We start from the raw sequence: 24,764 nt of genomic DNA on the forward strand, positions 1-24,764 counted from the left end.
TAGAAGCTCTTACGATCTATTCACGTTTGATGAAGGAGGGTATTAGTTGGTGAATGGCACACTGATCGATTTCTATGCATGCAAAAATGTATCTGATTTATACCAACACCTACTGAAATCTCATTTCATATTTACCAAACCTGTTAAAGACAAGTGCATAACCGTCAAATTGTACATGACTGTTGGTGAGTCAGATGCTGTTACTGACGAGCCATCCTTCCATTGTTTTGATTTGCAAAGAGCATTTGCTCTTCGTTCTTTTAGCGATGATATTCCAATGATTTTGCACCTGTATAAGATATAATGCCACTGTGAAAGAACAATTTCCTGTTGTCTTTTTGAATTTCTATTTTTGGGTGTTGTGTTCACAATAAACAATTCTGAAGACGTAACAATGCAGGTTAACTTTCCGCCATAATATCTTTATATTTTTCTTCAGCCTCAACTTATATAACGAATTATTTGACAATAGATCTCAATATATCTGAAGATTTTTGTCAAAATCAAACAGTGTTTATAAGTTGCTGGTTAAAGTTACCGATAAAGAAGAATCATGAGCTTTATTTTATTGTTTTTGTTTATTGTTTTTTCATTTAGCTTACATTCCATTTCAAGCAGCGTGGAATCTATTTATTTGCAAGTAGAAGCTCCCTCTGTTCCAGAGATTGACGAGAAGGGAATTCGTACTGGCGATGATAGACTTTTGGTTACAAATGACCCAGAACAACTATACTATAATACTGAAGCTAATCAAATTACTTTACCTTTCCGGGAAGAAGATACTCCTATGGCTCGAATACAAGCAACTGCTACTTTTACTAGCAGTGTTAGTGATATGAAATCGCAAAATTTCAGTTTTGATGAAGATGGATATTTGCTTAACAACGGTTCCTCGAGCTTTTATGCATGTTATGATCATGGAAAATCATCAAACTACACAATTGAATTAGAAAACACTGACGATGACTGCGTTGAGATAAAAATTTATAAACGCGATTCTTCGTCAAACAGTACTATTCTGTCAATCATTGAAACAATTTCGTCCAGCTCTACACGATCATTATCCACTACTTTGTCAAGTACTACTTTATCATCCACTATTTCGTCGTCTACTAGCAGCTCATCCTCAGTAATACCCACGGATTCCAGCAGCTCTACAAATGATGAAACAAGCCTGTGGAGTAATAGGGCAGTTAAAGTGGGTGTTTCTGATGGGAGTTTAGTCCGAGTTCTATATAGTTTGTTTTTGTAGCTGTTATTTGAGTAGCACCACACACCAACGCAATCACTTGTGATAACCGACGATATTTACACAAAGCATTGGTCATGATATCCACTTCATTTGCTGTAAAAGCACCAAAAGAGTGAGCCAGGATCTCAATGGGATTTTCCCGAACACGAAGAGCTTGGCCGGAAAAACAGCATTGTTGGAGCTGCCATCGGCTGCAGGAGCCACAGCTGCGGATGCCTCTAACTATCTTCCGAAAGTCACCAATGGAAGTTGATTCTATCGCTTTTGCTTATCGCTTTTGCTTATCGCCTTTGCTTGTTGCTTTCCTCGCTGCTTTGCCCACATCCACAAAATGAAGTCGACTCTCGAGACACAGCTCTCAGTGGTTGCCCAAGGAAACAACCACTTCAAGAGCAATGGCTATCTCCATGTTCCTGGGGCCAACAGGGGCATCTTTGGTGGCACATTGATTGCCAAATCGTTGCTTTCAGCTGCCAGAACTTTGCCAGTCAACGTCCAAACAGGCACCAGCGATTTCAAGCAGCACAGCATCCACAACACGTTTGTGCTTGGTGGCGATTCATCCATAGACTTGCAATTCAGAGTTGAGAGAATCCGAGATGGCAGGAACTTCGTCACCAGAGAGGTCAAAGCGTACCAGAATGGAGCAGTGATATTCATAAGCATCATATCGTTCAAGAATGTGGGCAATCCACAGGGATCAATGTCCAGCCTAGGACCACAGCTAAAGTACCAGCCAATGCTTGACTTGGATGGAATCGCAGAGGTGGACGAGTGCATATCTGTCCAGGACATCGATTTTGATGCGAGAATCAGAAAGTCGTTTGAGAGCGATCCTCTTGAGGTGAGGTTTCCAAGAGAGTATTTTGACGATGTTGACAATGTTGACGATGTTGAAGATGGGTCATTGAAGAACAAAAGGGACAAAAAGCACAGAAACAGCTACAAGATGAGGGCGCTGCTATTCAGGCCATCTTTGGCTGTGTATTTAAGGAAAATGTATTATTGGATTAGGGTCAAGCCCAGAATACAGAACCATTGTGAGTTCAATCAAATTGGAGTGTCGTATCTATCAGATGCGTTTTTTCTATTGTGTGTGATGCCACTATCTGATAGGAAGCTCTACTCGTCGCTGTTTTCAGTGTCGATGGACCACAGCATATACTTCAACATGGATTTGGACCACGAATCAGACTACCGGTGCGACGAGTGGATGGTGTTTGTGGTAGATTCTCCAAAGTCATCCAATGGGCTAAGTTTGGTTACAGGTCAGATATATCGCAGTGATGGGAAGCTAATTGCGTATATTGTTCAAGAGGGATTGGTGTCGATAAAAGATGGTATCTTGTCTAAATTGTAGAATAAAAAGAAAACAAATGGGTGTATAGATGTTTGGTTCGGTGTATATAGTTTATAATTATACAGTTTTCAAGTATTGTGCAAATCTTGAAAACTCGTGAATTCCACATTCACTTTTGCTTTTGCCTTTCCATCTTCCATCTCTTTCATTTTCATTTTCNGTTTTCAAGTATTGTGCAAATCTTGAAAACTCGTGAATTCCACATTCACTTTTGCTTTTGCCTTTCCATCTTCCATCTCTTTCATTTTCATTTTCGCCAACTGGAAAGGTCGAATGATAATCACCAACGGATTTATAGCCATAATTCAAGAGTTCGTTATATGGAACATTGTTATCGGTAATATAAGATTTGACCTGATTAAAATCCCAATTGATTAAAGGATTTATTTTGATTATATTGTTTATTCTATCGAGCTCGATGATTTTTAGAGTAGATCTACCTCCACCTTGAACCTTTCTTCTTCCAGTTAAGATTGCATTGACATTTAACGATTTATAAGCTCTTGATAAGGGTTCAACTTTAACTAAAAAATCGTAGTAATTGTCGTTATTTTCCCATAAATTATCACCATATTTTTTAGCAAATTCGAGTTCAGATTCGCAATGATGTGGTTTGAAGATATTTATCTTTAAAAACGGGTATTTATTTTGAACATTTTTGAGTAAATCTAAAGTTTGTGGGAAATGATGTAGAGTATCTAGAAAGATTAGATCAATTGGTTTGATATTGCTATTGGCTGAGTATATTTTTGATAGTAGATCGATCGTAACAAGACCTGTTAGACCAAAGGCAGTTGTTTGGTATAGATTATTAAGGTTTTTAATGGACCAAAGCAATATTTGTTCAGTGGAATAATTTTCTAGGGATTTATTTAAATTTTCCAATTCTTGATCAGAAAACTTTAGTAACGAATCCTGGTTTAAAACCGGATAGGGGGTTTCATTATTAGTTGAAAGCTGATCTATTGCTACAGATGGAATAGATGCTGTCATTTTGAAAAATTATTTTTAAAATTGATTGGATTATTAATAAGTGTTTTTATTTGGTATTCTTTTGATTAAAAAAGCAAAAAAGCGAAAAACGAATTCTACCAAATCAAAAAAGCGACAAAATAATCCAATATCCCTAAATAAATCTACAAAGAGTTTCTACAATATCACAAAAGATGTCGAATGTGGGTCTTTTTTATATAATGAGCCAAAAAATATATATCTTCATCGCACAACAAGCCACAAGATGTGCACAATACCACGTGGCTGATGAGTGGAGGAAAGAAAAAACAAAAAGTGCGTGCGCATTTGTGCATATTTTGATATGCACAAATACTGCAGCTGCGCGTGGTTGTAAAAATATTTTGTTTGAGCGCGGGAATATGCAGTCTGCGGCAACATTACAACTTGTTTCTCTTTGGGTCATAAACACAGAAGGGAATAAACTTTGTTCTGAGATTTCGCTGGAAAACAACAAAAAACACAGCTCTTGATTCGATTTATACAATTGCTGGAAAGCAAAAACTATAGAATTTCTAGTAGTTCGACATCAAAGATGAGAGTGGCCTTAGGAGGGATCACAGGTGGAAAGCCTCTGTAGCCATATCCCAAGTTGTAGGGAATGATCAACCGGGCTCGCTCACCAACACTCAACTGCAAGACACCAATGTCCCAGCCCTTGATAACTCTGCCAACACCAATTTGTGTTTGAAAAGGCTCGTCGCGATCTCTGGAGGAATCAAACTTGGCTCCATTGTTCAAGGTGCCTGTGTAGTGGATCACCACAGTGTCACCAACCTTGGGGTATGTCTCGTTGTCGCCGGGAGTTATTCGTTCTATCTTCAAGTCGCCGGTGATTCCATTAGGATAAGTCATTGTAGTAAGGAAGCGAAGGGGAAAAGCAAAAGCACAGCAACTCAGTGGGAGAAATAACAGCTTTCGTGAAGACTGGCCTCGAGTAGAAGTAAAACCGCAAACAAGTGTTTCTGGTGACAAAGAAAAGGCTCATCCCAGAACATTGATATTGGTTATATACTGCCAGAGAATCGGAGCATCAGCTCGAGCAGTGCCTGATCTGGGAAAGGCCCAACCACGTTTTACCAATCAGCTCGAGCAGATTTCGCTTCAGGCCCTGGAGCAGTTGCAAACCATTCGCCAGACTCCAGGCCTGTTGAGCAAGTGCTGAGCAAGTACTGCTGTTCTTTCTCTGGTCTGCGTTTCCACGTCCTCCATGCTTTAAGGCTCCATTGCAGCTCGTTTTGGTTTCGTTTTGGTTTCGGTTCTGGGTCAGTTGGCACTCTAAATGAATATTAGTCTGCTGTGTTCTCCAACCAGGAAAACTCATTTTTTTTATAACTGGCTTGGAGCTGGCTTTTCTGCTTTCTGCTGCTGTTTTGTGGGTGTTTTGTTCGTTTTTTCTGGCCATTTCCAGTTGTTTTCTTGCTTTCCCCCAGAACTGCAATGGCTGTTTCTTGTTTGTATGTTTTTTGTTACAATTTCAAAACCACTAATGGCTCGTTTTCTGCAAATGAAAACAAATGAAAACAAATTGAAAACAAATCGAAGACGTTTTGTCGGAAAATTAACCCATTCAAATTGTTTTATATCTGGTAAGTAGCTTCCTCATTTGTAGACACTTTCCTTGGTTTTTGGTTCTTTTCTCATCAAATGATTTCAACATTTGTTGGTAACCATGCAAATCATAAATTTATTTGAATTTTATACGAACCACAAAAATAGCTTAAAGACTTATGCTCACCTTAAATAAGTTTTATTTTCCTTCACTTTTTTCTAATTTGTAATGGAATTCAATCAAGTTCATCATCAATTCATTACTTTCCCTGATCAACTGGTTATATAACTCTTGCTGGGTCTTTTCCTACTTTTACCTCGTGTAAATTACTTTATACATTCTTTGCTTCCTCTTCGTTTGTTTTATCCACTCGGTTCTACTAAATTTCGTATTTATGCTATATAAAACTAAATTCAATGTTATCTTTTTCTCTCTCTTTCTTTGTTTTCACCCAAACAAAAACATTTCTTAATCAAGTGCTCTTAACTTCTAATAACATACTACCAACATGGTTGAAATTTTATAGTCCCAATTTACAGACTAGAAGGTACATCAACTGAATGATTATAACAGAAATTTTCCTAATCAGAATCACATATATTATGGAATGTTAAGCACCTTTATTTTACGTTATTTTATTTTATTTTATTTTATATTATATTATATTATTTTATATTATTTTATATTATTTTATATTATTTTATATTATTTTATATTATTTTATTGTATTGCATTGTATTTGGATGATATTTTTTTTCTTTCTCTTCTAAAGCGAAGATGCCGTATTTCTTTTTTATGTTAAGCAGGTATCAATTGGAATTTTCGTTCTGGGAGTTTGAATATAACATTAAACATTCCTTACTTGAATCCCCAAGTTCACAAAAAATTATCTAATTTTATATATCTCATCTGAATCACCTGTACAATTTTTCCTACATTCACACAAAATATGTTTTTCCTATAAAATTACTCCTATCACCCACACCATTACCAGTTTTATGATATTACAATTACTTCTTTTAAAAAAACCCACAAAAAAATAATCAACACTAACATTAACATTAACATTAACATTAACATTAAAATTAAAATTAACATTAAAATTAAAAGTAAAATTAACATTAAAATTAACATTAAAAGTAAAAGTAAAAGTAAAAGTAAAAGTGAAAATGAAAATAAACCTCATTATCTACCAATTTTACATATAAAGACTCAAATTTAACGGAACTGTACTGCCTCTTCCTGACGGATATAACTTTTGTAACCCAACCCATTTACGAGGTCTGGGTAAATCATTTCGATTGATGAATCCAAATCTTGAATCTTCAATTTCAAATCGTTCATTATTCTGCCCATTTGTAAGTCCAACATTGTATATTGAAGAGCCAATGCTGGAAAATTCTTGAGTATTATCACTTTTTCCTACAGAAAACATTCTCTTTCTAGTAGAACTGCCATTGAATTTATGATTATCCACTTCAGAAACGTTATCACTGTTCCCTCCATTATCACCACCAGTTGAAACTGGCGGTGGGGGTGGTGGTTTATAAGAATGTTTTGGAGTATAATCAGAATTATTATCATTATTGAAACTGGAAACCTGGGAGTTTTGAGTAAAATGATAGGAATTTGTAGATTGACCAGAAGGGGTTTCCTTATTATTTAGTGAATTTATTTGATCTAAATATGGCAATGCAGGAGCAGTAGAGACATTAGGAAAAGAAGGGGCAGATATTGAAGGTGCAGGTGCAGGAGGTGCAGGAGGTACAGGAGGAGCAACAGAAATCTTTGGAGCAGAAAACTTTTGCAGTGGAGTAGGTTTATTAAGATCTGGAGAAATTCTTAATTTATTTATTTCATTTAAAAATGGCAATCCGCCAGAAGGACCGAAATTAGAATTGGAATCCATGGTGGAATGTGAATTAGATTCCACTGGAGGAATTGAGGAAGGAGCAGCAAACTTCGGTATTGGTGGAGCACTTGATGTAGGTATTGGAGGTGCACTCATAGTGGGTAATGGTGGTGCACTGAAAGTTGGTATTGGTGGAGCATTAGCTTTGGATGGATTAGGTCGACCAAAACCTATATTATTAGATGGAGATTTTGATTGTTTAACTTTAGACTCATCAACAACATTTGAATCATCTCTTCTGGCATTGATTTCTGCTAAAAAGGGTAAACCGCTAGATATTGCAGGAGTATTAATTGAGGGTTTTAAAGGTTTTGGAGGCTGTTTGCCAAACCCTTGAAAAGATGGTGCTGGCGGTGCAGGTGAGGCAGGAGGAGCTTTAGGAATAGAAGGAGCTTGAGATGTAAACAGAGGTGGAGGAGCCGATGGAAGCGATGGAATTGGAGGAGCAGAGAATTTTGGAAGGGCTGGAGCAGAGTTAGAAGGAAAATTTTGATTTCTGGTTTTTTTCGGTTGAGAAGTTGTACTATTAATTACATGAGATTCATCTCTTCTCAGATTTATCTCTGCTAAAAATGGCAAGCCAGATGAAAGGGGTGAGAGAGAAGAATTATTTGGAAATTTATTTTTTCCCAGAGAAAATGAAGATATTTCTGGAGAAATTGGTGGGGCTAGTGGAGCTGATGGTGCCAGTGGTGGATTTGATTTAGGAATTGAAGGAGCTTTGAAGTTTGGTAATGGAGGAGCCATAGAATTAGGTAACGGAGGAGGTTTTGATTTGGGTAAAGTTGGAACAGAAGAGAGGGGAGGAGGAGAGGCATTTGGAATTGGAGGAGCCGAAAACTTATTTATAGAAGAAGATTTTTGGGAAAAGGATTTATGAGTTGAAACGGGAGTGTTAGCTTGAGCATTTTTATTATTTTTAACAGCTTTATCATCTATCACATTTGATTCGTCTCTTCTTGCATTTATTTGAGCCAAAAAGGGTAAACCACCAGCTAGGGGATTAGAAGTTTGGGGTTTTGAATTTGTACTTTTATTGGAATTGAAAGATGGCAATTTAGGCGGAGGAGGGATATTGGAATTTGATTGGTTTGGAAGAGGTGGAGGTAGAGGTGGTGCTGAGGGAACGTTCTGAGTGTTTAAATTTTGGTTTGCTAGTGGAGGGGCAATTGGGGGAGCCATTGGAGGAGCATTCAATGGTGTTATTATTGGTGGTTTAACATTTGGTTTATTGGAGAATTTAGAGGATGATATTCTAGGTCTCAGTGTAGGGACTTTTGGAGTGAATTTTTGTTTATTTGGTCTATGAGAAGGTCTTTTGGGAGAAGGTTGCGGAGGTAAAGATGGAGCAGGAGCACTAGGGATTGGTGGAGCAGAGAATTTGGGAGGATTTATTGAACTTGAAGATGTTATCCTTTGGTTGTTTGAGTTGTTATTAGATCTTCCAGCTATGGAAGAGCTCAATTGATCCATGAAGGACATTGATGAGGGAGTCTTTGGAGAAGAGAATTTTGGAATTGAAGGAGCACTTGCAATTTTGGGGGCACTGTTAGTAGATGAATTGGATTTAGAAACAGAAGAAACAGACTCAGCAGGATTGAAGTTTTTAGACACCTTATCGACGACGTATGAGTCGTTTCTTTTGGCATTGATCTCAGCTAAAAACGGTAGAGCTCCACCAGTGCCTGAGGCTGGAGGAGGAGGGGAAGCCTGGTTACTATTTGCAAAAGCAGGCATCCCTGGAGGAGGAGGAGGAGGAGGAGGAGGGGCCAGTGATCCATTGTTTATAAAAGCAGGCATTCCTGGTGGTGGAGGTGGAGGAGGAGCCAGAGAGCCATTGGAGGAAGGTGCAAAAAATGGAGGTTGTGGGGGAGGGGGAACTGCGGCTGGAGGGGGAGCTGGAGCAGCAGCTAAAGGTGCAGTTGAAGGGGCAGTTGGAGGAGCCTTGGACTTGTTTGTCTTGAAGCGAAACATGGAAATTGTGGTGGTGAAGAAGCTAAAGAAGCTGAAGAAAGAAGAAGTGAAGAAGGAAGCAGAACCAGCAAAAAGGAGAGCTGCGGCATGTGACATACAGCAGATAAATGCATGGACATGCAGAATCAGCGGATGGAGAAATTCAGTGGTGAAGAGAAGAAGAGAAAGAGGAAGAGGAAGAGGAAGAGGAAGAGAAAGAAGAGGCTGTTGTTGGAAATGGTGCAGAGGAAGCAGAGGATGGTACAGCTAGCGACTCTTATTTTGTCGCAGAGGCGTTTTGTGGGTACAGCCCGATGGGTGCGATGGTGTTCCTCTGAGGCAGCAGATCCCAGACAGGTTCCATCATCGTCGACAGTGAACTCGAGCATCTCAAATCGCCAGGAGCTATATATGATAGATGCTGTTTCACCTGGGTCCATTTTCTTCTTGCCCCATGGGACCAGGCTCATCAACAAGTTGGTTTCCTTTATGAAATTGCAGCAGATGAAATTGAATTTCGATGAGGTGATGACGCCGTTGCTTTACCGGAAAAGCCTTTGGGAAAAGTCTGGCCATTGGGACAACTATAAGGACGATATGTTTGTTGTTAAAAGCTCGAGGGACGATGAAAAGGAGTCCTTTGGGTTGAAGCCCATGAACTGTCCTGGGCATTGTTTGATTTATCTGAGAAAGGACCGAAGTTACAATGAGCTTCCAATTCGGTATTCTGATTTTTCTTCATTGCATCGAAATGAGCAATCTGGTGCACTAAGTGGATTAACAAGGGTTAGAAGATTCCACCAAGACGACGCTCATATCTTTTGTACTATTGAGCAAATTAAAGATGAAATTAACAATAATTTGAGATTGGTTGATACTGTTTACAAAACCTTTGGTATCAACGATTATAAACTATTACTATCAACAAGACCTAGCGAGAAATACATTGGTGAATTGGCTGACTGGGACGCCGCTGAATCAAATTTAAAACAAGTTTTAGAGTCTACTGGGAAAAAGTGGGAAATTAATGAAGGCGATGGTGCATTTTATGGTCCCAAAGTGGATATCCTATTGAAAGATAATTTCGGAAAAGAACATCAATCTGCTACAATCCAATTAGACTTCCAGTTGCCGCAAAGATTCAAACTAACATATAAAGATAGTCAGGGGCTATTAAAGACCCCGGTCATGATTCATAGAGCTATTTATGGCTCAATTGAAAGATTTCTAGCCATTTTGATTGATCACTATGAAGGAAAATGGCCCTTTTGGTTATCTCCAAGACAAGCAATCGTCCTACCAGTATCAAATGAGCACCATTTGGAATTTTCTCAGGATTTCCAAAAAAAACTATCGGGTTTCAACAACGATTTGAACAACGCTATCTCGTTGTCTAAAAGGGATCTATTTGATGTCGATATGGATTCAAGGTCAGTTGGAATCAATCGCAGAATTAAAAACGCCACGCAAAAGGGCTACAACTATATTATTGTGATAGGCGAAAAGGAAATCAATGGAGGGCAGATAGCAGTGAGAAATTGCAAGACCAATCAGGTCGAGCACTACTCCAGTGTTGATGAATTACGGGAAAAGTTTGTTGAGCTAACTGAGTCTTTCCAATGAGTTGCGAAAATGTGTAATGAGCCTCGTCATACTCATCGTTTGTGTAGCTCCATCGTTTGTGGATTCTTGTAAATAAACAGAAAAGGCAGAAAGAACAAAAGAACAAAAGAGCACAATCTCTTTTCGTGTTCAAGACGTCCATTATTCAGTTACACTTCTTTGCGCCCGATCTGGCCAGCGGCTCTGTGGCCATATCGGACGCAGAAACGGGACGCTGCAGGTTTGTTTGCTGGCGTGCGGTTGCATAGGCTGAGTCCATCCCCGTGGAAGTGGGCGCTCCAGCTGGTCTGATCTGCTAATCATCGTGAAGAAGTGTAAACCAAAATTGGAGCTTAGGAAATTGACTTCAGTTGTTTCAGTTGTTTCAGTTGTTTCAGTTGTTTCAGTTGTTTCAGTTGTTTCAAAAGACTGAGATGTTATCAGACATAGAAACACAAATCGCAGCATCAATGGTGCGCTCTTCGATTGCCTTTACAAATTCACGTATCCTTCATGAGCTGGTGTTCAATCTGTGTATTAAACCCGAGCTGTTTCAAGGCTGAGATGCAAAGATATAGCCAAAATAGAAATATGATCAAGAATTTCTGATATCAAAGTTTCCAAATAATATTTATTATTACCACCATTACGAAAATTGCTATAATTAAGTAAATAATTTATTAATTAATTATTAGTTATTTACTTAATTATTAGCTATCAGTTATCAGTTATCAGTTATTAGTTATTTTGATTCTGTATTTCGTATTGTTACAATTTTATGCTGTAATTTTGTTTTGTTCTTTCGAAACAATAAACCGATTGATATTGATTCACTGTCTTCTCCATCTTCAATCACTGATTTTAGATCTGACCAAAAATGAACACTGGAAACTGATAGTTTTTCTGGGTGTTAATTCATAAATGCTCAAAGGCATGCCTTGAGTCTTGCTGTGTTTTTTCAATTCAGCTCTCTTTAAAAGTGAACATTGTGAATATTGTGAATATTGTGGACATTTTTTAGTTGTTGATTTAATAAAGTTGGCTTAATTGTCTATGTTTATGAAGGTTAACTATAATTCTAATTGATGAATCATGATATCATGAAACTACCAAGGGTCAGATTTCGTTGATAAACAAGCTCAATAATCCCAGATTATTTTCTATTATCTGCTATTGTTTTATATTTAAAACAAATAAACAAATAAACAAAAAACAACAAAAAAAGAAAGAAAAAAAGAAAGAAAAAAAAAAGGGACAGAAAAAAGGAATAGAAAACGATTGTTATCGATGAGATATACATCTTAAATGTTATTTTGTTTGTTGTTTTTGTTTTGAAACAAATGCTGAAAATCCGAATTCTGTTTTAGATATAACGAAATTTGTTGACTATTATTCAGAATATTCTGCTAACTTTGTAAATTTCTTTTGTTTGGTTCATATACGGATTAAATACATACTGAGTATTAAACAAATTCAAATTGCAAACCTACTGAATTGTTGATTATTTTTAGGATATATTGTCTATTTCTTCTGAAATAGAAACGACCCATTTTGCTTTTGCTTTTATTTCCTTATAACATATTTATTTTGCCTTGTTGATTTCTTTTACTCTACGAGTTTGAATTCAACAGCTCAATATCTGATTAAATCCTTATTTCTAAGTACATAATGTATTTTTTGATGAGACTGTTTGAAAATGCTGTAATAAAGTTCATACTAATGATTGAAATATGATTTTCTATTATCTGCTTAATAGAATAAAATATTTGTACAATTGGCTAAACAATTGCTAAGAAATATATATTAATAAAGCTAGTTGATTTCTGTTTACAATCGGATCCAAACATAACTCCCCAACTTCAAAAGCTGGTTTTGTTTTCTTAGCAATCCAGGGCTTTTGAAGGCCAGAATCAAAAATATACAGGTAAGCAGTGCTAATCTGAAGAGTAAACGTAATTATACTCTGCTTCAAGGCAGTTACAGATCTCTCCAGCGCCAGCCAATGGGCAGCTAATGGGCAGACAGAATGAGCTAGATGAAATGAATGAGCTGAATGAGCTGAATGAGCTGAATGAGCACACTAGTCCAAATGCTGCAAAGAAAGAAAACTTGTATCTTGTATCACACAATCACACAATCCCTCAGCGATACAAACATATATCTGATCAACTTGCCATATCTGCCACTTTGCCAGACGCCTTAAATCGAAGAGAGAAAAGGACAGCCAAAAAAAGAAATCGCTACACTTTAACGATAATAGCTGCAGCGCCAGTTATTGTGCAAGACAAATCTGCTATTATCCAGCCAAATACCAAAGTTACCATGCAGATTAAATTCGAAGGGGAGAAGAATAAATTGCCAGAGAGCCTGAAATTGAAAGTGAAGTCAAAGCCAAATTCAAATTCAAAGTCACAGAAGAGCTCTCAAATCCCAAAGAAAAGAACAAAATACAGCTCTTGGAAAGAAGGTTTGCAGAAGTAATCACATATTTGCTAAGTTGTTGTTGGCTAATTGCTAATCGATCACCTTGCTCCACTGCTTCCTATTTACTCGCCAGAAAGCTGCTAGTTCTCTGATCAGCAATCAGCAACCATGGAATCACGAACCAAATGATCGTGGCTGCTAAATAATATCACAACCAAAGGCAGCTGAGAAGGTGGAACAATTAGCCTACCATTTATCGCTGTTTGGCTTGCTTTTGGGTTATTTTTAATGTGCTTGGGCTCTTTTAGCGTAACTTGCCTTAATACCTGATTATACTTAAGTTCAACAGCTTTTCAACGTTTTGATCAAGAAACCACTAAGACAGTCACTGTAGCACTGCATTTAAAATTCATATTCATGTAAATGAATTCGTCCAACATAACCAAAACTTTCTGCAAAACTTGCAAAATCTTGTAAAAAACTGCTATGGATTTTCACTTTTTTTGTTGATTGTGAAACAACATAAAAAGACTCTGCATATTGCAAATTAAATCGCTATTATCTATTTATTTCTCTCTTCCACTTCTGATTTCCTATTCTAATACCTGGCCATTGAATCTACATTTCTTTGTTGTTGGTTTTTTGGTTTTGCTCTATTATATCTCGTTGCATTTCCTCCTCTTTTTATCGCATTGTATGGTATTTTGTGAATATGTCTTCTCATTCCCCTTCTCCTTCTACTCCATTCACCATTTCCCACAAAAACTACTCCCATCACTGCCCTCATACGATCACAATTCTTTCTCACCGAAAGAAGTTCAAACACAATCACTCCAAACAAAAACATCTGCTTGATAAATCCCATCCACAACCATCTTCTCTCCTCTCTTCTCTTATTTCTTCACTGCCAGTTTTGAATTTGCCAACAGTACTCAAATTTTCTTGATTTTTCGAATCAAAATTTTTCAAATCAACTTTAACCTTTAAGATATTTGCTTTTCCATTTTAAAATCAGGTATTGATATCTATAGTATTGATATTTATCATGCTTATTATACTTGTACAAATTTCAAATTGCTAATTGCTATTCTGCAACTTCTCATTTTTCCATTTTGTGCAATTTTGAAATTTTTAAAATTCTTGTACTATATATGCCTTTCGTTATTATATTCGTGCCTGGTGAATATGTTGTTAAAAGAAATTTCAATTGTTTTAGCAAACATTTACTTGTGTTTATGTACTTATTCACTAATAATATCAATATCAATATCATTAATGCTAATATCATTAACAATAATTTCTTCTGAGAAATCTTGATAAATAATATAATGTTTTTGATAATAACTAGAAATTTCATTGCAATGTTTTCTGCATTCAATTGGAGATAATCCTCAACTTTAAGCAATTAGGCAATAAAAAACAGCAAATTTTGCATATTTGATAAATTTTGTAAAAAATTCTAAACGTTTATTTAAAAATCTTAGTTTGAATTTGAATTTTATTACAACTTTATTTCATTTCTAAATTTTATTTTTTTTCTGTTGTTGTTTTTTTTTTCCATTTTTTGTCTTTTAAATTTTTATTTAAAATTTTTAATTAAATTTAAAATTTCTCATCTTCTTTTAAATGGTTTTAAATAGTTTCAAATGTTTTTAAATGATATAAATATTCTCTGAATTCCCCCAATCATTTCATATAAATGCTCTTCATTATTTACTTATTTAATGACTTTTTTCTGTTTTTTTAATTGGCCATATATCCAAATTTATTACAATATTCTTTTTCTAAACTAAAGAAAAAAATCCTAGTAAATATTAATATCAATCTTTATTATATAGTATTTACTATTTACTACCACTCTTATCGACACGACTCTTATCAATATCACTCTTATCAACAATCATACCACTCTTTAATACCTCCCTTTAATATCACTCTTTAATACCACCCAATTATATCCAAGAATAACTTCATCCAAAAATTAATTATCATGTCTATGGCTTTTTCCAAGAGATCTGATGAAAATGATCTAGAATCCCTTTCTTTAAATTCAGTCTCTAATCCAATATCTAGATCCACATCAAACTCAGCCATAAATACAAATATACCTTCAATCTCCTCCAGTTTACAGCCCTCTTTTCAATTCACCACTCTTCGCAACAACAATCGTCTGATCTACAACAGTCTGCTCCCAATCAATAGCAAAATCTCCAAATGCGAAGTCACTTTAATTGACTTTGAATATACTCAATCTCAATATATCAAAAAAAATTTACTTCCAATAATCATGTTGAAACTTGATCTAAATTCAAGCAAACAGATTATCCTAAATCAAAGAAACTATTTTAAAAGAATCAACATTTCATTATACTATAAAAACACTTGCACCAGCAACTACACTTCAAATCCAGCTCAGCACTACTATTCATATAATAATTACAATCACAATCACCTTTCTACTGCCAATAGCAATATCAGCAACAGCATCAGCAGCAATTACAACTACAGTCGTTCAAGCAATAACAGCAATGACACTTTATCAAATGATGTTTTGATACGTTCAAACATTTTCTCCCATTGCTATGACTCTAAATTGTTTACTCTTTATGAGTCTTCACCAGTGGTATTCTTTTCTCATAAAGTTTTAGTTGACAACCAAGATTTCAACCAAGCTGGTATATACTATTTTACAATCAAAATACATTTTAATTCTGGAACTATCAAGACGTTTAATACTGAAAACTTCAGAGTTAAAGAAAATCCATCATACTCTTCATTTCCTCTAACTATTTTCAATGAATTATAGTTTTAGTTTATTATTTCATATTTTTACCTTTTATTATTCAATATCATTATTAATTCTATCAAAAACTGCTATACTATTACTATGTTTTTTTTTTCATTATTATATCATTTGGAGAAAAAAAAAAGATTTTACTATAGTCTTTATTCTTGTTATTTTGTTTTTTTATTACTCTTTGTTTTATGTTATCTCATAAGAAGAATTTAAATAAAATATCATGAAATAAAGTAAAAAATATTTTTCAATGGGTTGTTATTTTACTTATTTATTAATTTATTTTTATTAATGTTTTATTTTCTTAAGTTTTTTTTTTTATTTTTTTATTTTTTTATTTTTTTACTGTTTTACTTTTTTACTTTTTTTATTTTTTGTTTAGTTTCATGTAAAATTAAATTTTATAACGAATTTTATTTTTAGTTATAATTAAATTGGTTTGAATTGAGTCAAAATCAAAGGAGAACCAAAAAAATATACTATTTAATATGGATTTATTTATCTACAATATTCTAGATTTTTCTACTCTTTTTTTCTTTTTTTCTTTCTTCTATTTCTTTTTTTAAGTTTTTTTTAAATATTTTTGTTATAGTAGTAATTGTACTATATATATTCTGTTTTAAATAGCTTCCGATTGAAATAGCTTTACTTTTGGTAATTTTTTTTAAGTAAAATCTCTTAATAAAAAAATATATTATACTATATAATAACATCATTAAACTGAAACTTTGTAGAATATTACATCAGTAGCTGATATTTGATGACTAAAAAGATAATTTTGGTTATAAAAGCCAATTAAAAAAAGAAAGATTAATCATCAGCAATTACAAATAATTCTAAACATAAACACTAAAAAATTTGTAAAATTATGGTAATAATATGATTACTATGTGATTATCATATGAAATCATATTGCAACTTATTAATTTAATTTCAAATAGTGTTAAAAAAATAATTAAATATTTAGAACAGATTTCACAATTAGTTCATAATATTCACAATAATTTTACTAATCCAAATAAAGAGTAAAGATAACAAAATTTGATTTTAATTCAAAGGAAAAAAAAAACGAAAAGAAAAAATTAAACCAGGTCTGTAAAAACACGATTGCCAACAGACTGGTACTAGTATGTTAAATCAAAGAATTTTAATATTCAAAAAGAATTGGAGATTATGAATTATAAAGGATAAATGCCAAAATTAAAAGATAAACTTGAATAATACTCTCAAAATTCCCGACAAAAAAATAAAAATCATTTTGAAAATTGAAAGAACAACGAAGAATAAAAAAGCATTTTCAGCTTCGTTTATTGATTCGTTTTAACAAAATTGTCAGCTATACACTAGTAATAGAATAATATCTTTGGTATTTATCTCATGAGGCAGTTTAAATGAATAAAGTGTGTGAAAAACTAAAATTTTGAGAAAAAAATTGATATGGTTTTCAACCTTAATTCAAGGTAATTTCTGATTGAGATATCAGATACAAAATTTGTTGGTGCTAAGATAATGATTTTAGTCTATAACTTCTTTTTATAAATTACAATATGAGAAACACTTGTAAAAACCATGATCATTGATTTCTCACCCATCAATACAAAGAATACAAGATTCGGGAATCCACAGGTTTTGGGAACTAAAAGAGTATCTGTGATATAGAAACAGGAATAGTGTAATATAAAATGAATCATATGATATGGTATGATATGATATGATATGATATGATATGATATGATATGATGATAATTGGACTCGCAGCCATTATCGTCCCATGAATAGAAGATTCATTTAAGGGTTTAGAGGTGGAAATAAAACTTCGCACAAAGCAAATAAACGAAAACCCACAAGTGCAGGTCCTTCCATCGAATGCTACAACGACATTCAATGGCAGTCGGACTAGCAAATACTATTCCTGCTGCCACCATCCGAAGCAATAGAAGAGAAGAGAACAGTTTCACCAAGATTTCAAGTCGAATGGAAAGGGAAAATAGAGAGAGAAAATGGCGTGCAAGATTCAGCCAATGATGGCGCTGCATTTTGTGTCAAACTCAGCACGAGTCTGCAGCTATCGGTGAGTACAAATGCACTTCACTGTCGGTAATATACATGGAACACGCCCATCACTGCAGATCACAAAAAAAGATTTGTCAGCAATTACAAATTATGCACTGCGTCTATATGAAAACATCTGCACTAAACACGTTGTTCATCTGCATTGATCGGTGTTTCCTTCGGATTGTTATCTTTAACCATAGGGTTTTCTTTCTGGATAACGACGAAACAGTAGTAGGAAAAGAGCAATGATTGACAGATTACCAGTCGATATAATCGAGGCAATAATTAATTTTATAATTGAATCAGATAACTATCCTTTGCATTCTTTGGATAACGAACTCGAAAATGTGGATGTCAGAGCAACCTTCATCAATCCCAGCATCAAGTATCAGTACCTCAATTATTTCAAGTATTTAAACAATAAAACCAATTCTAATTTGCTCTCTTTATCGTTGGTCAATAGAAGGTTTAATAAAATATTGAAATACTATTTCTTTAGAGCATTTTCTTTTGTTAGAAATAGTGAATTTGAGTCAAAGTTGAAAAGAAAAATCATAGAACGAAAATTTAATATCTGGTTGGAAAATTTTATTAAATTATATTATCGTGATAGTAATCCAACCCCTAACTTGAACATAAACAACTCTTTTTTAAGCTATATCAACTTTTTAGAGATTGGCTCAAATGATTTTTTTAAATTGACGAATAACTTGATTTCCAATGTTCATAATTTAAAACTATTGGGCACTATAAATGGTAATTATAAACATATAATCGATAATGGCTTGTTCAGACACAACAAATTATCTGCTGTTGATCCCAATAACAACAATTCTCATAAATTAAGTCTAAATTATTTGTCAATGACATTAGGAGACTGGTATTATATGTCAATTGTATTTAATAAAGTTGATTTGACATATCTCAAAAGATTGGATTTATTAATAGATTTCAAACTTTTTGATGCTCTGAAAGACCAAAATGATTTGAATGATATAAGTAATTTGAAAGTTTTTGATTTTTTTTGCTTGAATTTATTAAAAAACCTAGTCGAATTAAATCTCTTTATCAAATCAACATTTCTAGTTATTAACTGGAAGTTTATCTCGCAATTTATTCAATTTTATGCTCAAAGCTTGCAAAAATTATCAATTAGACACTCTAATATTTCAAATTCTTTAAGTGTTTCAAGCATTCTAAATAATTTCAACACTAATGATCCAACTGCAAATAAAAATTTTGAAAATTTTGAATATTTTTTTAATACAATCAAAAACATGAAAAAATTATTAAAATTATCAATTGATTTTAAATTGCTAAGACAAACCAATTTATCAGCTTATTTGAATTTGAAAAACCACAAAACTATAAAAGCAAGCACTATTGAAAACTATACTGATTTTGATGGACTCATTTTAGAAATTGTTGAACCTGCTTTAATAACACCACTAATTAATGAACATGAATCCTTATTAATTAAATTCATAAAAAATTTGCCACCTATTAACACAATTTCATTGGTTTTTGGTAAGCAGTTCAATTCAATTTATAAAGGTGAATTGTTATTATTAAAAAATCTCATAAATCATCTAAAAGATCACAATAAATACAAAATTCAATATATTCAATTGGAGTTTGCGTGGAATGCTATTGATCAACAATATTTAAATGAAGTTAATAGTAGTAATAAATTTAAAATCAATCAATTTGATTTCAATGGATTAAAACTGACATCACTTAGAAATATCAGAAAAATATATAACCTAGAAATCCCATCTTATTCACGAACGGATTATTGCTCACCTAATTTCCGATTACCAGAAAGATATAAAATTTATTATAAAAGAAATAGTTGTGACCAGGGATTACGAGAAAATCAAATGATTCTGGATTTTGAAAATCAGAATCAAGAATTAAATGAAAATGAAAATAGCAGTGGAAATACATTCAAAATTCAATATTATGAATTATTAATTGACGATTTGAATTGCTACAGACAAAGTGAGGATTTTTGGAGTACAGAAATTTCATTCAATGATTCAACAACTTATTCCGAACCAGTTCAATTATCTTCAATTTGGGACTGAAGAGAAAAGAAACGGAAAAAAAGTTTTAAAATTTTTCTTCAAACTTTTTGTTTCGTCGTAGATCTATAATAATAATAATTTTCACATGTTTACTATTGATGTTTTGTTTTAAGTTTTCCTTATTTTTTTTTTATTTTTTTTTCTGTTCACAAGTCGTTTAATGAAAGTATTTTTATACTGCGGGCTTTTTTGAAAATTTTGTTGTTTATTCCTTTATTGATTTATTTCAAAATCAGAATTACTTAAGATTCATATATTTTTTTGAAATTTGAATAGTCTGAGTTGAGGAATTTAACTTTCAACAAAATGTTACGTTTATAATTCAAATAAATTAGTGAATATACAAGAACTATTTAAAACAAAAACTATGATCAATAAAAAAATGCAAAGCAGTGATAAAGTTAAAGCCGACCCAAAAACATCAGACAAACTCAAAGTTCAGAAAATCATTATAAAAATAAGGTCGTTTTTTTCTTCAACGATCATAAGATGTTTTAATTGTTATTGGAGTGGTAACAGAATGCGAAGTATTTTACTTGTAAATTACAATAGGTCATAATTTTATATCTTTCAATTTTAATTGGCTAAAGGCAAAGCACGGAAATAATGTGAAATTTGGTAAACAAATAAGAGCTTTTGTTACAAAATCTTTAGTTTTTAATAAGGAAGTTGTTATTTTTATTACTTGAATAACAATTAAAAATAAAAAACGTAAGCAAATAGGAGAAATTGGTCAAAATAAGCATGAATCTAGTAGAGTAATATTATCAGATAGTGAAGCGGTTTCCAGGGTTTTGTCAAATATTAATAAACTGAAAGATGATTATTTTTAGAGAAATGAAAGCAAAATAATATAATGTCATGTTTTGAAAAATATTATTATATCAGCTAAAATAGTAGAAAATTGAAAACAACACCAATCTAGTCCCATAGTGATGGTACCTTGGTTAAAATTTTACTAGCTGCGGACAGCAAAAATCCCCTCTTCAAATCGAGTAAGGTTTGAAAATGTTTAAGATTTCAGCCACGTGATATATAAAAAACATCTGGAATCGGGATTTGAAAGCTTTACTTTAAAATTTTCAAAAAGATATATATACAAAATATATAGAATAGAAAGAAAATAGATAGATGAATTAAATAGATACTGATGGAGACATAGGACGGATTGGATGGAGACTGTAATTAATATAAGATGAAGAGAGTAACAGAAACAAGTAGCATTAAAAAAGAGCATAGAAATAATCAAGCGTTACCGACTCTTAGAGGATTACTAAAATCCCTTAATGATTGATTGCATCCCCCTTCAATTTCACTACATTTTTTACTGTGCACGAGGGAAGATTTTTACTGTCCTCAAATCGAGCTGGAGGGAGAATATTTTGCTGTCCATCACTAGTAAGCCGGTTTCTTGCTGCAGAATTCAGCATCCAAATGCAACAATATTGCTTGATTGATCTGCACAAACAAGCTTTGTTTTGTGCAATTTGTGTTAATTACTGGAACTTTAATTAGTTTATGCGTATTTGTACTGCAATAGGGTTCGTATTTGTGGAATAAAGCAATAAATGAATCTTTGAGTAGAACAACCATTGATAAAAGCAAGCATTGAATAAGACAATATTATTGGTTTGAAATTATAAATATCTCTTGAAGTGTCTTTTACAATGATTTTCTCTTTTCATATGTTAAATCACTATCAAAGTAAATCAATCATTCACATTCAAATTACTTGGACAACTATTACTGATTATAGTGATCAATTTGTCATTACATCCGACTGTTTAACTTCACTTATACTGCTAACAAAATTAAACCGAAAATGAGCAGAAATCAAGTTATTGGTGATCCATACGCTGGTTTTGAGGATGAGGAATTATATTACTTCGAGGAAGAAAATGAAAAACTAAATTATTTTTTCTTTCCTCCAATAGAAGATGACCTAAACTATTCTTTTCATTCTATTGCAAGAGATGATGATAGTGATGATTCTGACACTGAATCCGTTGTTTCTGATGTATCTTCTATATTTGATTACAACAAAACAAATATCCTCAAAGAAAGAGTTGATTTATCTGATGGTTTGTTTGATGGATCTCGAATAGAACCAGTGCCTGCAGGCAATGCTAATTGGCGAGCATACTTTAGAAAATGTATAGTTGAAAATGAGAGTTATATCATGTTGAACAAAATTTTGCTAGTTTCTTTTCAAACTGAATGTCTAAAACATCTCAATTCTATTCGTGATGAGTATATTCTTAAGATGAAAAAGCTTGAAGAAGAACACTATAAACCTATTAAACGGATGAAAGAAAAATTCAATAAAAGTATTGCTACCCAAACCAAGAAAGAAAGAAAACAAATGAAAATAGGATCATGTAAAACATACAACCTCATACAAGAATCATTGAGCGATTATTTTGATTTGCAAGGAAAATTAGATGAAATTTATTTAAAGAAGATAAAACTTATCACATCTTCAATGGTTGGAATAGAAAACGAATTTTTAAAACGTATCGAAGAAGGATTTTATGTATAGCACTATTTTTGTTAATTTGAGTGTATAAATTGCTATAAGTTCTTTGAATTTCTAATTATTTTTGTAATTCTTCATACTAAGTATTGTTTCTTTTGGTCTTTTTTTCCTTATTTATAAATATATAATGTAATATTTAATAAATTTAATTTAATACCTAATAAAATTTTCATACCTAAACGATAAAATAACTTACAAGTACAAAGATCAACTTATGTTGACTTATCTCAATTTCACTTTGTGACACCTTTTAATAATTTTGAAAACTCTCAATCAGCTAAAATTCACTTTTTATCTTTAATCAAAGAACTAATTATTATTTACTTTTTTTTGTTTTTTCATATCGGAATATGAGTTAAGTATTAGACAAAACAACAAAACCAACAGAGATATTTAATTTTTTAAACAATATGTAAAAACTTGATATAATTCATATGAGATGTATTCTCGTTTTTGGGAATTTTGATTATAACTAAAATTTAATACCTCTAATTTATCCAAATGTGGAAAGTTTTCAATACTTTTGATTTTATTGTGAGAAATGTTTAAAAAAGTTAAGTTGCTTAAGTTTGATAAGTTTTCAATTTTCTCAATTTTATTATCAGATAAATTTAGATCAATCAAATTTTGCAACTTGGACAATTTTTCAATTTTTACTAAAGAATTTTGGTTTAAATATATATGAGTTAAATTAATTAATTTTGATAAATTTTCTATTTCGGTTAAAAGATTACAAGATAGTATTAGTTTTTTTAAATTAACTAAAGTAAATATACGTTCAATTTTCTTGATCTGATTTTTATAAAAATTTAATTCTTGAATATTGATCAATTCAGATACATTTTCAACTCTAACAATTTTATTGGAGGATAGCTCCAAAAATAATAAATGACCCATTTGAGATAAATTTTCGATTTTGATTATTTGATAAATTTAGATGAGAAAGATTAAACAATTTTGATATGTTATCGATTTTTTGAATATGATTATGTGATAAATTTAGAATCTTAAGTGATTTCAATTTAGAGATAGTTTCAATTTTTGGAATTTGGTTATAAGATAAGTCCAAGCATTCAAGTTTTGTGAAGTTTGATAAATTTTCCATTTTAGATATGTTATTGCGTGATATATCCAATAATTTAAGACTTTTTAATCTTGATAAATTTTCAATTTTGGTGATACGATTGCGGCATAAATTTAATCTAGTTAGATTCACAAAATTTGAAGAACTTTTAATTTTTGACATACTATTTGTGGCAAGATTCAAATGTTTTAATAATGGAAAATCCGATAAACCATTGATTTGTCCAACATAATTATCAGACAAATTAAGATATTTTAAATTGTAATACTTATTGAGATAGTGAGGAAAATCACCTATAAAAACATCAGCCAATTTCAAGTAGGTTAAATTGGAACAAAAAATTTTATTAGAATGTAAAGTATTCAAAAAAACCGTGTTTTTCTTAAATCTATCAGCAAATTCATAATATTAAGAAGAAAATTTCAAGGATAGAAAATTTAGATTTGAACAAGAGTTTATGGAATTTGTAAACAAAAACAGATGGTTTTGATCAGAATCAAATTCAAAGTTAAAGACCTTAAGTGAAACTGAGTTTCTTTTCAAAAGAGTTGAGAGCAATGAGTCAACTTCAAGAAAATCTTCAAGGCATTCTTCCTCCTCGTCATACTCTGCGTCAAAGTATTTCAAGACCACTTTTAAAGATTTCAACTTATTGTCAAAATAAAGCGAATTTTTTAGCTTACAACACAACACCAAGAGGTAAAACCCAATGCGTAACCTATTTTCAAGTGTCTGACAAAACGGTTAATTCTTGAGATAAATCTGCCAATACAATTGAAATTAGTCTTAAAAACAAACGAATTTTTGTCATGGGCAAGTCTTAGTTGAGTAGGAATGCCAATTTGTTTAACATAAACCGAGCTAAAAAGCGTTGAAAAAGCGCATAATTTAACAGAGTTGTTTTTTGATAAGCTTAGCAACCAGATTTTATTTAATGGCACGTAAAAAAACGATTTTTGCAATACTAGAGCATGCAAGTTATAAACTAGGTTTTCTAGATCAGTGAAGCGATATATGGACAGGCTATCAGATGTTTCATCAGATATACTCATATCATCATAGATGTCGTCAGATATATCCACATTACCATCCATCGATAGCAATAAACTGTCCAGGTAAATCATAAGAGCGTATTCCAG

The 24,764-nt window shown here is 32.6% G+C and overlaps 14 protein-coding genes across 14 annotated transcripts; 7 read left to right on the forward strand and 7 right to left on the reverse strand.

Moving 5' to 3' along the window:
- The first annotated feature begins 223 nt into the window (after positions 1-223).
- On the forward strand, positions 224-1,447 carry ASCRUDRAFT_76237 (uncharacterized protein). Its single transcript, XM_020193390.1, has one exon. It carries the CDS (start codon positions 554-556, stop codon positions 1,250-1,252), a length of 699 nt encoding a protein of 232 aa, XP_020047188.1. The 5' UTR covers positions 224-553; the 3' UTR covers positions 1,253-1,447.
- A 142-nt stretch (positions 1,448-1,589) lies between these two features.
- On the forward strand, positions 1,590-2,585 carry ASCRUDRAFT_17263 (Thioesterase/thiol ester dehydrase-isomerase; the record flags this gene model as incomplete). Its single annotated transcript, XM_020189472.1, has 1 exon — positions 1,590-2,585. A coding segment is annotated over one exon (996 nt), but the record flags the coding sequence as incomplete, so codon positions are not given.
- An 84-nt stretch (positions 2,586-2,669) lies between these two features.
- MET16 (phosphoadenylyl-sulfate reductase (thioredoxin)) lies at positions 2,670-3,605 on the reverse strand (the record flags this gene model as incomplete). The annotated part of the gene is made up of 2 exons (XM_020194587.1): positions 2,670-3,512; positions 3,540-3,605. The coding sequence occupies 2 exons, from the start codon at positions 3,603-3,605 to the stop codon at positions 2,670-2,672; spliced, it is 909 nt and encodes a 302-aa protein (XP_020047190.1).
- A 522-nt stretch (positions 3,606-4,127) lies between these two features.
- On the reverse strand, positions 4,128-4,478 carry ASCRUDRAFT_81228 (FKBP-type peptidyl-prolyl cis-trans isomerase; the record flags this gene model as incomplete). Its single annotated transcript, XM_020194588.1, has 1 exon — positions 4,128-4,478. One exon carries the CDS (start codon positions 4,476-4,478, stop codon positions 4,128-4,130), a length of 351 nt encoding a protein of 116 aa, XP_020047191.1.
- Positions 4,479-4,567: 89 nt separating this feature from the next.
- ASCRUDRAFT_151146 (uncharacterized protein) lies at positions 4,568-5,523 on the reverse strand. The gene is made up of 2 exons (XM_020189292.1): positions 5,362-5,523; positions 4,568-5,124 (listed from the first exon to the last, which is right to left on the reverse strand). The coding sequence occupies exon 2, from the start codon at positions 5,026-5,028 to the stop codon at positions 4,657-4,659; it is 372 nt and encodes a 123-aa protein (XP_020047192.1). The 5' UTR covers positions 5,029-5,124; positions 5,362-5,523; the 3' UTR covers positions 4,568-4,656.
- An 850-nt stretch (positions 5,524-6,373) lies between these two features.
- ASCRUDRAFT_70745 (uncharacterized protein) lies at positions 6,374-9,157 on the reverse strand (the record flags this gene model as incomplete). The annotated part of the gene is made up of 1 exon (XM_020191832.1): positions 6,374-9,157. The coding sequence occupies one exon, from the start codon at positions 9,155-9,157 to the stop codon at positions 6,374-6,376; it is 2,784 nt and encodes a 927-aa protein (XP_020047193.1).
- Positions 9,158-9,298: 141 nt separating this feature from the next.
- Positions 9,299-10,663, forward strand: MST1 (threonine--tRNA ligase MST1; the record flags this gene model as incomplete). The annotated part of the gene is made up of 1 exon (XM_020190575.1): positions 9,299-10,663. The coding sequence occupies one exon, from the start codon at positions 9,299-9,301 to the stop codon at positions 10,661-10,663; it is 1,365 nt and encodes a 454-aa protein (XP_020047194.1).
- A 1,992-nt stretch (positions 10,664-12,655) lies between these two features.
- ASCRUDRAFT_81229 (uncharacterized protein) lies at positions 12,656-13,123 on the forward strand (the record flags this gene model as incomplete). The annotated part of the gene is made up of 1 exon (XM_020194589.1): positions 12,656-13,123. One exon carries the CDS (start codon positions 12,656-12,658, stop codon positions 13,121-13,123), a length of 468 nt encoding a protein of 155 aa, XP_020047195.1.
- A 925-nt stretch (positions 13,124-14,048) lies between these two features.
- ASCRUDRAFT_151070 (uncharacterized protein) lies at positions 14,049-14,483 on the reverse strand. Its single transcript, XM_020189291.1, has one exon. The coding sequence runs from the start codon at positions 14,421-14,423 to the stop codon at positions 14,166-14,168; it is 258 nt and encodes an 85-aa protein (XP_020047196.1). The 5' UTR covers positions 14,424-14,483; the 3' UTR covers positions 14,049-14,165.
- Positions 14,484-14,794: 311 nt separating this feature from the next.
- On the forward strand, positions 14,795-15,980 carry ASCRUDRAFT_76241 (uncharacterized protein). Its single transcript, XM_020193391.1, has one exon. It carries the CDS (start codon positions 15,057-15,059, stop codon positions 15,870-15,872), a length of 816 nt encoding a protein of 271 aa, XP_020047197.1. The 5' UTR covers positions 14,795-15,056; the 3' UTR covers positions 15,873-15,980.
- Positions 15,981-17,768: 1,788 nt separating this feature from the next.
- ASCRUDRAFT_76242 (uncharacterized protein) lies at positions 17,769-20,175 on the forward strand. Its single transcript, XM_020193392.1, has one exon. The coding sequence runs from the start codon at positions 18,164-18,166 to the stop codon at positions 20,003-20,005; it is 1,842 nt and encodes a 613-aa protein (XP_020047198.1). The 5' UTR covers positions 17,769-18,163; the 3' UTR covers positions 20,006-20,175.
- Positions 20,176-21,589: 1,414 nt separating this feature from the next.
- On the forward strand, positions 21,590-22,689 carry ASCRUDRAFT_76243 (uncharacterized protein). Its single transcript, XM_020193393.1, has one exon. It carries the CDS (start codon positions 21,828-21,830, stop codon positions 22,542-22,544), a length of 717 nt encoding a protein of 238 aa, XP_020047199.1. The 5' UTR covers positions 21,590-21,827; the 3' UTR covers positions 22,545-22,689.
- A 245-nt stretch (positions 22,690-22,934) lies between these two features.
- Positions 22,935-23,468, reverse strand: ASCRUDRAFT_35298 (L domain-like protein; the record flags this gene model as incomplete). The annotated part of the gene is made up of 1 exon (XM_020190590.1): positions 22,935-23,468. A coding segment is annotated over one exon (534 nt), but the record flags the coding sequence as incomplete, so codon positions are not given.
- Positions 23,469-24,299: 831 nt separating this feature from the next.
- ASCRUDRAFT_81233 (uncharacterized protein) lies at positions 24,300-24,719 on the reverse strand (the record flags this gene model as incomplete). Its single annotated transcript, XM_020194590.1, has 1 exon — positions 24,300-24,719. The coding sequence occupies one exon, from the start codon at positions 24,717-24,719 to the stop codon at positions 24,300-24,302; it is 420 nt and encodes a 139-aa protein (XP_020047201.1).
- Between the last annotated feature and the right edge of the window lie 45 nt (positions 24,720-24,764).

This window comes from Ascoidea rubescens (assembly GCF_001661345.1).
Source record: "Ascoidea rubescens DSM 1968 unplaced genomic scaffold ASCRUscaffold_7, whole genome shotgun sequence".
Taxonomy (NCBI): domain Eukaryota; kingdom Fungi; phylum Ascomycota; class Saccharomycetes; order Ascoideales; family Ascoideaceae; genus Ascoidea; species Ascoidea rubescens.

Excerpts from the sequence above, each read along its gene's own strand:
- ASCRUDRAFT_76237 (XM_020193390.1), top strand. The coding sequence starts at position 554 with ATGAGCTTTATTTTATTGTTTTTGTTTATTGTTTTTTCATTTAGCTTA.
- ASCRUDRAFT_151070 (XM_020189291.1), bottom strand. The coding sequence starts at position 14,423 with ATGAAATTTCTAGTTATTATCAAAAACATTATATTATTTATCAAGATT.
- ASCRUDRAFT_76242 (XM_020193392.1), top strand. The coding sequence starts at position 18,164 with ATGATTGACAGATTACCAGTCGATATAATCGAGGCAATAATTAATTTT.
- ASCRUDRAFT_151146 (XM_020189292.1), bottom strand. The coding sequence starts at position 5,028 with ATGGCCAGAAAAAACGAACAAAACACCCACAAAACAGCAGCAGAAAGC.
- ASCRUDRAFT_76241 (XM_020193391.1), top strand. The coding sequence starts at position 15,057 with ATGTCTATGGCTTTTTCCAAGAGATCTGATGAAAATGATCTAGAATCC.
- ASCRUDRAFT_76243 (XM_020193393.1), top strand. The coding sequence starts at position 21,828 with ATGAGCAGAAATCAAGTTATTGGTGATCCATACGCTGGTTTTGAGGAT.